Consider the following 13,262-nt stretch of genomic DNA (forward strand, 5'->3'; position numbering starts at 1 on the left):
CTCCCTTTCTCTGTATCTCTGTCTGTCTCCCTTTCTATCACCTCCCATAGGTTGCACGGATGCCTTTGTGCCACGTGTGAGGGAATATCCCTACGTGCATATCATCGCGGTCGTTTGGATGTAGTACACTGCTCCTCCCCTGAATCCTTGGAGTTTGTGCAATCAATGGAGGATCCTACACGACAGGTACCTTGGGGGTGGAGCTAGATATCTGCAGTTGCAATAGATCCTATTACAGCTACAACACTCTTATTTTATAAGCCCAGTTTTTTAAGATGAACAGGACAAATGTTTTAATTTAGGCATTTATATATATGACAATGTATTTTTATCAAACTGAATGGAACCTTAAACTCAATATGAAGTTACACCATTAGGTATAAAAAAATGCAATTTACGTTGAATTATTTATTCTGCATGCTTTGCCTGTAATTTACCTTTACATTTTTTTTTTGTTTCACTCTTAAAGAGACATTAAACACTTTGAGATGGTAATATAAAATGATAAATTGTATATAATAAAACATCTCTGCAATATACTTTCATTATTTATTTTGTCCTCTTTGCCTGTAATTCCATTCTGAAATTGTGAGCTTTTCAGTTCCTGTTAGAAATGGAAGTGCAGAACACTGTTAAATCCAGCACAACCATTGGCTGCACACTCTAATGACCTATTTATAACTAACCCTAATTGGCCACAGCAGAGAAGGTAACACAAGTTACAACATGGCAGCTCCCAGTGTTTTATAGACACTAAAACTTTACACTCATTGTGTCACTTTTTAAACAACTAATGAAACTATAAAAATCAGTTAGTGTTTAATGTCCCTTTAAAGGCTGGAGTGCACAATGCATAGTTAAAGTATACTGCAGTATTTATACTTGAACCTGCTACACTCTGCACATTTATTTCTTAATGTGTTTACATCCTGGCCTCTGATTGGCTGCAGCAAAGGGGAACTTTGTTACACAACATGCAGTACATATCAAATCTGCAGCCAGCCCTTATGCAATGTTAGTGTGTGCACATATAAACACGGCAAATCTATAAATAAATGCCTAATGCAAGCCAATCACAAGTCCCTTATGCCCACATCCAACCCTGAATCATGTGTGTGTCCCCTGCAAGACAATTACAAGTTCCTTATGCACGCATCAGACCCTGAACCATGTGTGTGCCCCCTGCAAGCCATGACTGTGTGTGTCACCTGATCTCCCTTTTCGCACTGTGTGTGCTCCTCATGAATGTGTGTGTCACCTGATCTCCTTGTCACACTGTGTGTGTGTCACCTGATCTCCCTGTCGCACTGTGTGTGCTCCCCATAACTGTGTGTGTCACCTGATCTCTCTGTCACACTGTGTGTGCTCCCCATAACTGTGTGTGTGTGTCACCTGATCTCCCTGTCACACTGTGTGTGCTCCCCATAACTGTGTGTGTGTGTCACCTGATCTCCCTGTCACACTGTGTGTGCTCCCCATAACTGTGTGTGTGTGTCACCTGATCTCCCTGTCACACTGTGTGTGCTCCCCATGACTGTGTGTGTCACCTGATCTCCCTGTCACACTGTGTGTGCTCCCCATGACTGTGTGTGTTACCTGATCTCCCTGTCACACTGTGTGTGCTCCCCATAACTGTGTGTGTTACCTGATCTCCCTGTCACACTGTGTGTGCTCCCCATAACTGTGTGTGTGTGTTACCTGATCTCCCTGTCACACTGTGTGTGCTCCCCATAACTGTGTGTGTGTGTCACCTGATCTCCCTGTCACACTGTGTGTGCTCCCCATAACTGTGTGTTACCTGATCTCCCTGTCACACTGTGTGTGCTCCCCATGACTGTGTGTGTCACCTGATCTCCCTGTCACACTGTGTGTGCTCCCCATAACTGTGTGTGTGTGTCACCTGATCTCCCTGTCACACTGTGTGTATTCCCCATGACTGTGTGTGTCACCTGATCTCCCTGTCACACTGTGTGTGCGCCCCATGACTGTGTGTGTCACCTTATCTCCCTGTCACACTGTGTGTGCTCCCCATGACTGTGTGTGTCACCTGATCTCCCTGTCACACTGTGTGTGCTCCCCATGACTGTGTGTGTCACCTTATCTCCCTGTCACACTGTGTGTGCTCCCCATGACTGTGTGTGTCACCTGATCTCCCTGTCACACTGTGTGTGCTCCCCATGACTGTGTGTGTTACCTGATCTCCCTGTCACACTGTGTGTGCTCCCCATAACTGTGTGTGTGTGTTACCTGATCTCCCTGTCACACTGTGTGTGCTCCCCAACTGTGTGTGTGTGTCACCTGATCTCCCTGTCACACTGTGTGTGCTCCCCGTGACTGTGTGTGTTACCTGATCTCCCTGTCACACTGTGTGTGCTCCCCATGACTGTGTGTGTGTCACCTGATCTCCCTGTCACACTGTGTGTGCTCCCCATGACTGTGTGTGTGTCACCTGATCTCCCTGTCACACCGTGTGTGCTCCCCATGACTGTGTGTGCCACCTGATCTCCCTGTCACACTGTGTGTGCTCCCCATGACTGTGTGTGTTACCTGATCTCCCTGTCACACTGTGTGTGCTCCCCATGACTGTGTGTGTGTTACCTGATCTCCCTGTCACACTGTGTGTGCTCCCCATGACTGTGTGTGTGTCACCTGATCTCTCTCTCACTGTGTGTGCTCCCCATGACTGTGTGTGTCACCTGATCTCCCTGTCACACTGTGTGTGCTCCCCATAACTGTGTGTGTCACCTGATCTCCCTGTCACACTGTGTGTGCTCCCCATAACTGTGTGTGTCACCTGATCTCCCTGTCACACCGTGTGTGCTCCCCATGACTGTGTGTGTGTGTGTCACCTGATCTCCCTGTCACACTGTGTGTGCTCCCCATAACTGTGTGTGTCACCTGATCTCCCTGTCACACTGTGTGTGCTCCCCATGACTGTGTGTCACCTGATCTCTCTGTCACACTGTGTGTGCTCCCCATGATTGTGTGTGTCACCTGATCTCCCTGTGACACTGTGTGTGCTCCCCATGACTGTGTGTCACCTGATCTCCCTGTCACACTGTGTGTGCTCCCCATGATTGTGTGTGTCACCTGATCTCCCTGTCACACCGTGTGTGCTCCCCATGACTGTGTGTGTGTCACCTGATCTCCCTGTCACACTGTGTGTGCTCCCCATGACTGTGTGTGTGTCACCTGATCTCCCTGTCACGATGTGTGTGCTCCCCATGACTGTGTGTGTGTCACCTGATCTCCCTGTCACGATGTGTGTGCTCCCCATGACTGTGTGTATCACCTGATCTCCCTGTCACGATGTGTGTGCTCCCCATGACTGTGTGTATCACCTGATCTCCCTGTCACGATGTGTGTGCTCCCCATGACTGTGTGTGTGTGTGTCACCTGATCTCTCTGTCACACTGGGTGTGCTCTCCATGACTGTGTGTATCACCTGATCTCCCTGTCACACTGTGTGTGCTCCCCATGACTGTGTGTGTCACCTGATCTCCCTGTTACACTGTGTGTGCTCCCCATGACTGTGTGTGTGTCACCTGATCTCTCTGTCACACTGTGTGTGCTCCCCATGACTGTGTGTGTGTCACCTGATCTCCCTGTCACACTGTGTGTGCTCCCCATGACTGTGTGTGTGTCACCTGATCTCTCTGTCACACTGGGTGTGCTCTCCATGACTGTGTGTGTCACCTGATCTCCCTGTCACACTGTGTGTGCTCCCCATGACTGTGTGTGTCACCTGATCTCTCTGTCACGCTGTGTGTGCTCCCCATGACTGTGTGTGTCACCTAATCTCTCTGCCATGCTGTGTGTGCTCCCCATGACTGTGGGTGTCACCTGATCTCCGTGTCACACTGTGTGTGCTCCCCATAACTGTGTGTGTCACCTGATCTCCCTGTCACACTGTGTGCTCCCCGTGAGTGTGTGTGTGTCACCTGATCTCCCTGTCACGCTGTGTGTGCTCCCCATGACTGTGTGTGTTACCTGATCTCTCTGTCACGCTGTGTGTGCTCCCCATGACTGTGTGTGTCACCTAATCTCTCTGTCATGCTGTGTGTGCTCCCCATGACTGTGGGTGTCACCTGATCTCCGTGTCACACTGTGTGTGCTCCCCATAACTGTGTGTGTCACCTGATCTCCCTGTCACACTGTGTGCTCCCCGTGAGTGTGTGTGTGTCACCTGATCTCCCTGTCACGCTGTGTGTGCTCCCCATGACTGTGTGTGTGTCACCTGATCTCCCTGTCACGCTGTGTGTGCTCCTCATGACTGTGTTTGTGTCACCTGATCTCCCTGTCACACTGTGTGTTCCCCATGACTGTGTGTGTGTCACCTGATCTCTCTGTCACAATGTGTGTGCTCCCCATGATTGTGTGTGTCACCTGATCGCCCTGTCACACTGTGTGTGCTCCCCATGACTGTGTGTGTGTCACCTGATCTCCCTGTCACACTGTGTGTGCTCCCCATGATTGTGTGTGTCACCTGATCTCCCTGTCACACTGTGTGTGCTCCCCATGACTGTGTGTGTCACCTGATCTCCCTGTCACACTGTGTGTGCTCCCCATGACTGTGTGTGTGTCACCTGATCTCCCTGTCACACTGTGTGTGCTCCCCATGACTGTGTGTGTCACCTGATCTCCCTGTCACGATGTGTGTGCTCCCCATGACTGTGTGTGTGTCACCTGATCTCTCTGTCACACTGTGTGTGCTCCCCATAACTGTGTGTGTGTCACCTGATCTCCCTGTCACACTGTGTGTGCTCCCCATGACTATGTGTCACCTGATCTCTCTGTCACACTGTGTGTGCTCCCCATGACTGTGTGTGTCACCTGATCTCCCTGTCACACTGTGTGTGCTCCCCATGACTGTGTGTGTCACCTGATCTCCCTGTCACACTGTGTGTGCTCCCCATGACTGTGTGTGTGTCACCTGATCTCCCTGTCACACTGTGTGTGCTCCCCATGATTGTGTGTGTCACCTGATCTCGCTGTCACACTGTGTGTGCTCCCCATGACTGTGTGTGTGTCACCTGATCTCCCTGTCACGCTGTGTGTGCTCCCCATAACTGTGTGTGTTTGTGTCACCTGATCTCCCTGTCACACTGTGTGTGTTCCCCATGACTGTGTGTGTCACCTGATCTCCCTGTCACACTGTGTGTGCTCCCCATGACTGTGTGTGTGTCACCTGATCTCCCTGTCACACTGTGTGTGCTCCCCATGACTGTGTGTGTGTCACCTGATCTCCCTGTCACGCTGTGTGTGCTCCCCATAACTGTGTGTGTTTGTGTCACCTGATCTCCCTGTCACACTGTGTGTGCTCCCCATGACTGTGTGTGTCACCTGATCTCTCTGTCACACTGTGTGTGCTCTCCATGACTGTGTGTGTTTCACCTGATCTCTCTGTCACACTGTGTGTCCTCTCCATGACTGTGTGTGTGTCACCTGATCTCTCTGTCACACTGTGTGTGCTCCCCATGACTGTGTGTGTCACCTGATCTCCCTGTCACACTGTGTGTGCTCCCCATGACTGTGTGTGTGTCACCTGATCTCCCTGTCACACTGTGTGTGCTCCCCATGACTGTGTGTGTGTCACCTGATCTCCCTGTTACACTGTGTGTGCTCCCCATGACTGTGTGTGTGTCACCTGATCTCCCTGTTACACTGTGTGTGCTCCCCATGACTGTGTGTGTGTCACCTGATCTCCCTGTTACACTGTGTGTGCTCCCCATGACTGTGTGTGTCACCTTATCTCCCTGTCACACTGTGTTTGCTCCCCATGACTGTGTGTGTGTGTCACCTGATCTCCCTGTCACACTGTGTGTGTTCCCCATGACTGTGTGTGTCACCTGATCTCTCTGTTACACTGTGTGTGCTCCCCATGACTGTGTGTGTGTGTCACCTGATCTCCCTGTTACACTGTGTGTGCTCCCCATAACTGTGTGTGTCACCTGATCTCCCTGTCACACTGTGTGTATTCCCCATGACTGTGTGTGTCACCTGATCTCCCTGTCACACCGTGTGTATTCCCCATGACTGTGTGTGTCACCTGATCTCCCTGTCACACCGTGTGTGCTCCCCATGACTGTGTGTGTCACCTGATCTCCCTGTCACACCGTGTGTGCTCCCCATGACTGTGTGTGTCACCTTAACTCCCTGTCACACCGTGTGTGCTCCCCATGACTGTGTGTGTGTCACCTTATCTCCCTGTCACACCGTGTGTGCTCCCCATGACTGTGTGTGTGTCACCTGATCTCCCTGTCACACCGTGTGTGCTCCCCATGACTACGTGTGAGCCTCCATGCGTCTTCTTTTCTCTCTCCATTTCGTTGCCGACTCGCCTCATCCACCTAGTGTTTTGTCCTGCCCTTGAGGCTTTGCCAGTGGCACCAAGTACCAGCTGTCAGATTGTCACCCATCAGTCTGCCAGTGCCAGGCCCTGACTGTGTAAATGAGGACTTCATTGTCTGATGTCTGTGACTTTTAACATTGATCTTTGTTTCTCATTGTAGACACTGTCTTTGCATCTTTATGTTCATTTAAAACACAACTTATTTTATTTCTATGTCTTAGGCAGAAGAGAAGCTGTCTCTATTGATCCGTGCCGTAAACGGTCATAAAGAGACCACAGAGCAAGTAAGAAACTTTCATTACTTAAAGGACCACTAAATACAGAATAATTGAATAATTGACAAATACACAATAAAAAAGACAATACAATAGCACTTACTTTGAATTTGAAATGAGCTGTAGAATATTTGCTGGCAAATTTCAAAGATAATCCAATTCTTCCTCTCCTTGCCAATCACAAAATGCATATACGTATATAATGTGCACTTTCTAGAGCCTCAGAATGTGTGCATATAAAAAAGTGCACATTTTTATAATGGAAGTATTTTGGAGAAATTTTTTTATTGCTATTTTATCTGAATCCTGAAACTTTAATTTTGATGCAAGTGGCCCTTTAAAATCGCTTTTAAAGGAAATCGATGTAGAGATAAAATCAAACTTTCATGATTAAAATAGTTTACAAATTGAAATAAATAAAATTAAAAAAACAACAACATTTCACTATATATGCAACATTGTTTCAAACATTGTTGCCATATACTGCTATACTGCTCCAGACACATGCACGTTTAAGGAGCCTATCTAGATACATTCGAAGGTTCTGATGACTTAAAGTTCTCCGATCTGGCGAGATTATCTAAGAAGTCTAGTGAGTACTGTAATGTCCTTCATAGAATTTTACAAATGTACATTTTAACTTGATAGCTGTTTATCTTGCTATGCAGAGCTCTGTATGTGACAAAACATTACAATATAATGCCTTAAGAATGCTACGAAAGATCTGCCAGCAAGTTTTGCCCTTTTAAGTGTGTCATGTTGAAGCACTTGAAAATGATGCAGAATAGCTGTAAAAAGCTGACTTGAAAATATCACCTGAACATCTCTATGTAAAAAAAGGAAGATATTTTACCTCAAAATTTCCTCAGTTGCCACATCTCTTTGTAAAGAGACTTTAAGTAGCCAATCAGGATACTAGTCCCAGGACTTGCAAGGGAGTGTGCATCTGATATGTGCAGCATAGTTGTGTTATTTCCCTACTCAGTTTAAGGAAGTTTACTGTGAAATATCACAAGATTTCATTGAAATCTCATGAGATCACAGCAAAACATAACCTCAGCTTTGCTGATGTGTTTTTGTTTTTCTTTAACTTTGAGCTGGACTGTAGCTGAAGTAAAATTGTTCACAGAGCACTTACTCGGGTGAGCTGAAGAAATTGTGAGGTAAAATATCTTATATTTCTTGCCCTTTTTACAAAGAGATGCTCAGGTGATATTTTCCTGTCAGTTTTTTACAGTTATGCTGCATCAGTTTCAAGTGATTTAGCATTTGAGTATTATGTCCCTTTAAGTAAAAGCTGTTTAAATGTATTTGTGTACAATTCATCCCTAATGATAAAATACTGGCTGATAAAGACAACACCCAGATCTGTATTGGTGGATAGTGATACAACCCACCAAATAAAAAAGTGGTTGTTTTCAGGGAATCGACACCTAGTTTTCCCAAAACAAGTGATTCTCTATTTTTAAATGCCCTCTTTTATATGTAACAACGCAAAATATATTTAATTGTCCTATGTTTGTTTGTGTTTTGCGCTAATACTCCTCCCCTGCGCTCTCAGGTATTACAGGGACAGTCAGTAGATGGCACACTACTTGCTCTGAAGATGCTGTGTATTTCATCAGGCGTTGCGCTTCCGGCCCTTCTTATGGACACATCTTTTGCTGTGTCGTCTCACTGGAAGCTTTTCACAGGACAGGTGCGTGTTGACTTTCTCTTTGTATCATTGACGTGACATAATGGCGTTGATTCACAGAGACTAGTGATGTTACCAACGGACCTTGTAGTAAAGGCGTGATCATTTCACCTATCTTTTCGAGCATATTATTAAAGGGACATAAAACCAAAACATTTTCTTTGATGACTCAGACAGAGCATCCAATTTTAAATAACTTTTCAATTTCCTTCTATTATCTCATTTTCTTCATTCTCTTGGTATCCTTTGCTGAAAGGCATACCTAGGTAGGCTCAGGTATGGTAGGTTATTTACCCCAATGCATTTGTGGCATGATAACAACCCATATATGTTGCATGGGGACCAGGAGCATAACTAGACGTCACTAAGCCCCTATACAAATGGCGTGGTGGGGATCACACATTTCAACAGTACTTTTTCTAGACATTTGCTCTCCACAGAGTAGGGATGGGCGAATGTGTTTAAATTCAAGTGTTAGAACGAATGTTATTGTAGAAATTCGATTTACATAATAGAATGTTGATAAGAACAAATTCTTAAAAATTCTATTATCAAATGTTATTTACAGTTTTCGAATGTCACTTTCGAATTTGAATGTCACATTTATAAAGCACAGTTGTAGACTAGAAATACTATTTCGAATTTGAATGTCACATTCAAATTTGAATTTCACATTCAAATTCGAATGTCACATTCGAATATTACATTTATAAAAGTATTTGACTAGCAATACTATTTTAAATTAGAATGTTACATCAAATTTGAATGTAGCATTCAAATTCGAATATTACATTTTATTAAACACAGTTGTAGACTTGAAATTACTATTTCGAATGGTGAATTCGAATATTACATTTAAAACACACAGTATTAGACTAGAAATACTATTTTGTATTTGAATGGGACATTCAAATTCGGATGTAGCATTCGAATTTGAATATTACATTTATTAAAGGCAGTTGTAGACTAGAAATTTGAATTTTACATTCGAATTTGAATGTCACATTCGAATTTGAATATTACATTTATAAATTGAATGAATACATAGCTAAACATTCTATTATTCAAACTAATATTTTCGAATTTTAATTTTCAAAATTTTCAATAAAATTCGAAAATAGAATGTTATATAAACATTCAAAATTCGATTTGAACGAACAAATGTATCAAAATTCATTTTAAATTTTGAATTTTTAGAAACATTCGCCCATCCCTACCACAGAGGCCAAGTCATCAGCCACACAGGAGCAAAGGGAGCTGCTTCTCTGTGACTGTGAGTTCATGCTGGAAGATATGCACTTCCTATACAAATATGGTGGCAGGTTTTCTATACAGCAACACTGTGGCGGCCATCTTGGAAACCATGATACCATATTTGTAAAGCTAAATCTAAACTCTTACCTAACACTGTAAGCCATGTTTATCCGGAGGCCACACACAGGGGGTGTTAGTGGGTTCCAGGCTGCAACTGATTCCTGCCTGGCCCCTCTAACAACACCGCTACTGCTTGTAGTTTCAGATGCCCCAAAGGTTTGGGCCCAGTCTTAATTGAGACCTCTATAGTTACGCCGCTGATGGGGACAATTCTACAACAGCTGTGTTTCAACTAATTGGTAAACAATAGTTGTATTTTTCAATTTTTACAGCTTTGACCTCTTGAAAACAAAAGGTTAAAATTTCTCATCATCTCAAGTAGTGAACCTGTCCACCTGCAATTTTAAACAATTTACTAATTTATTTCTATTATCAAATTTTCTTTGTTCTCTTGGTATCTTTATTTGAAAAAGGAGGAATGTAAGCTTATGAGCTGGCCCATTTTTGGTTCAGCACCTGGGTACAGCTTTCTGATTGGTGACTAAATGTACCCACCAATCGGGAAGCGCTATCCAGGGTGCTCAACCAAATTGGTCTGGCTCGTAAGCTTACATTCCTGCTTTTTCAAATAGAGATAGCAAGAGAACGAAGAAAAATTGATAATAGGAGTAAATTAGAAAATTGTTTAAAATTGAATGCTCTATTTGAATCATGAAAGAAAAAAATCTGGGTTCAATGTCCCTTTAATACTGAATTAATTAGCTGCCATGTTTTTAGTTTTGCTGTGATTGTGTCTATTATGCTTCCATGAAAGTTAGTTAAAACCCCTTCAAATATTCCCGTAAGTCAGCAATACACTGCACTGTTAGCACTTGACCACAGAGCTGACACTCAGTACAGCACTCTCCACAAAATAATGCTTGACAGTCACTTTTCCTAGGATATCACCCACTGCACTATCCTCTGGTCTATAGAGCGTCACATGTACTTCTGTCTTTTGCCCACAGCACTTGCACTCTCTATCCCACACTGTCCACAAATTGTTCCTAGGCTGTAACTTTCCTTGGCTATCATCCATATAGGTTATACCGCTCTATGTTGCTGCTCAGAGTGCTAGCACTATCTGTAGGTCTATGGTCATAGAGATGTCCACAAAGCTAACACTCTTTCTTTCTGATACAACTCTCTTAATAAAGTCTGCACTCTCCTTTACCCACTGTCTCCTGTTCCTCCCCAGTAGATTGCAAAGAAAGCTGACAGTTTATATCTCTTTCCCCTCCCAGGTGACCTCTCCCATGGACTGTGTGATCTGTTATGGTCCTTTGGTCCCCGATGGATACAGCGTCTGTTTTGCACCATCTCAGAACAGTATTACCGTCTGTGTGTCGGCATTTGACTGCTGCCAAGAGACAAATGCGGAGAATCTGTCTGAGAGCTTGCAGGAGGCTCTAAGAGACATGCGGGCTCTCATCCTAGAGTGCCGACCTGGAGAAGAGTAGTGGTGACTTGACTCTTTCATTGCATATCTCACTACTATGAACATCAGATTCCAGAGTTTTTATGTCCCCTTTTTGATGCAGGGACGGTCTCTTTCAGTCAAGATAGGTCACTGTTTGAAATGTCTCAAACACATTTCCTCTTATGGATATCTGTTTCATTTAAGACAAGGGTCTCATGGCTGCAAAATATCTGTGGGTGTTTCTATGTCTAAAACGTCTTTTGAATAATACTAAAGCTTTAAATAAAATAAAATCAGGTACCAGAGGTTTCATTACTTTCTAAGTCTGAAAGCCACATGTTAAAAACATTATTTTCTTCTTAAAACGGGGAGAGTCTACAGCTGCATTCATTACTTTTGTGAAATACAGAACCTGGCCACCAGGATAAAGCAAGGACACCCCCGCCAAAGGCTTAAATACCTCCCCCACTTCCCTCATCCCCTAGTCATTCTTTGCCTTCGTCACAGGAGGTTGGTAGAGAAGTGACAGAAGATTACGGAGTAGTCTCTTATCGAGGGTAGTACTCTTCGGAATGGGACTGGAGATTTAAGTAGTCCTGTCAGCCTCAAAACCATCCCGACTCATATTAACAGCTCCATAAGCAATCAGCGTTGACGAGTTTCGCTGCCTGCTTTCTTCACTCAAGTCCATGTCAGAAGCAACAATGCTATCTGTCAAACTTGAGGGACCGTGTTACTGTTCCACAGCATAGATTCCAGTAAGATCGTTTCATTTTCCTTTTCATTGTGGATATATTGTAATGATAGAAGACAGGGTCTGAGTGGGGCTCTTTTATCTTAATGGAATCAAGGGTTAATAGCTCCTGAGGGGGGTTATTGAATAGTGGGGGACTTTAATCATGTTTGTTATGTGATTCTGTTTGCTTATGTGTAGAGATGTTGGGGCTCATGGCTAATACGGAACGTACAAGTTTTTTCGAGCTGCGCAGTTCTTGTGGACTGGCGCGCTTTTCCCTTGGCCTGCATGTTGCACCTCAAGACCGGCGTGGTCACGTTTTCGTTCTCCATTTCCGTATTCCTGACCGAGTGTTGGTGGAGAGGGTCGGTTTCTCTACTTGTCTGGGTCATAGGAGGTGGTGAGTGCCCCAGCCATTGGGGGTGTAAGGTGCCAGTGATTTTTTTTTTGTCTATAATTTAATCAGTCAAGTTATGGAGGATTCTGATTTTTCGGAGAAGGATTTCTCTGATTCAGATTCTGTTACCTGCGTAGATTGTGGGGAGGCCCGGGTATTACAGCCCAATCAATTATGTTCCGTATTAGAGTACTCTCCTCCCTCAATGGGGAGAGGTTAAAGACGACTGAGTCGTCCGCCTCTGAGGATTCTGTGTCCCGTGAGGTGCGTTCCCTAGACTCTTCAGTTCCTACACAGGCAGTTGTCCCAAATACTGTTACCCCTTCTCCGGAAGGAGGTTTATTTCCACCAGAGGTTACTGCACGGTTTCGCATGGCCATATCTTTGGCGTTGGCGCACTTACATCTTCCTGATTGCAAGCGAAGAGCTCATCCGTGTCCTCTTAACCTGGGTGCGTCAGGTGAGGGATCGATTATATCGGATCTTTCCTCTGGGGAAGCGGTTTCCTCTGAGGCTTCAGGGGTACAGCCTTCAGGGTCGGGGCTTACAGATGCCCCATCGGAGGTGAGTTTTGCCTTTAGATTCAGACTAGCGCGCCTGCGTGTACTGCGGAGGTATGTGTTGGAGGCCTTGGAGGATTCAAGTTCTGATTTCTCAACGGATCCTCAACTGAATCAGATGGAAAACAGCGCTAGACAAGTGGAAGGATGGCGATCCTACTCCTGGTCGTCTCTTGTTTGTGTATCTAATCCCAGTTCTGAGCTCTTGAGGAATCGGGTCTCTGACAGGCTGGCCCTGTTAGTGTTTCCATTCCTTTTTAGTGTTCACCTGCGGGTGCTGCCTTCTTTCTTTTGATCCAGTTAGGTTGTGTTTTATTTTGTTTGTTTCCAGAGCTCGAGACTGTTGTAGACTTTTCCTTTTTAGGAAGATTTTTTTCTTCTCTGGGATTTTGATACTGGCGATTTTATGGTTGCGATAGATGTTGCTCCCGGCGGAAGTTAATAAAAAATGTTTAAGCCTCAGAGCTTGTGTA

General features: G+C 44.8%; 1 protein-coding gene across 1 annotated transcript in view; it reads left to right on the forward strand.

Annotated features, from left to right (window-relative positions):
- The window catches only part of LOC128644122 (carnitine O-acetyltransferase-like), a gene marked incomplete at its 5' end in the record, with an annotated part of 18,464 nt that extends 7,068 nt beyond the window's left edge, over window positions 1–11,396 (forward strand). The window contains 4 exons of the mRNA XM_053696835.1: window positions 51–186; window positions 6,574–6,636; window positions 8,189–8,326; window positions 10,921–11,396. Coding sequence (XP_053552810.1) covers window positions 51–186; window positions 6,574–6,636; window positions 8,189–8,326; window positions 10,921–11,136 — 553 coding nt within the window. The remainder of the gene's footprint in view (window positions 1–50; window positions 187–6,573; window positions 6,637–8,188; window positions 8,327–10,920) is intronic.
- Between the last annotated feature and the right edge of the window lie 1,866 nt (window positions 11,397–13,262).

This window comes from Bombina bombina, unplaced genomic scaffold (genome assembly GCF_027579735.1).
Source record: "Bombina bombina isolate aBomBom1 unplaced genomic scaffold, aBomBom1.pri scaffold_1304, whole genome shotgun sequence".
Classification (NCBI taxonomy): Eukaryota; Metazoa; Chordata; class Amphibia; order Anura; family Bombinatoridae; genus Bombina; species Bombina bombina.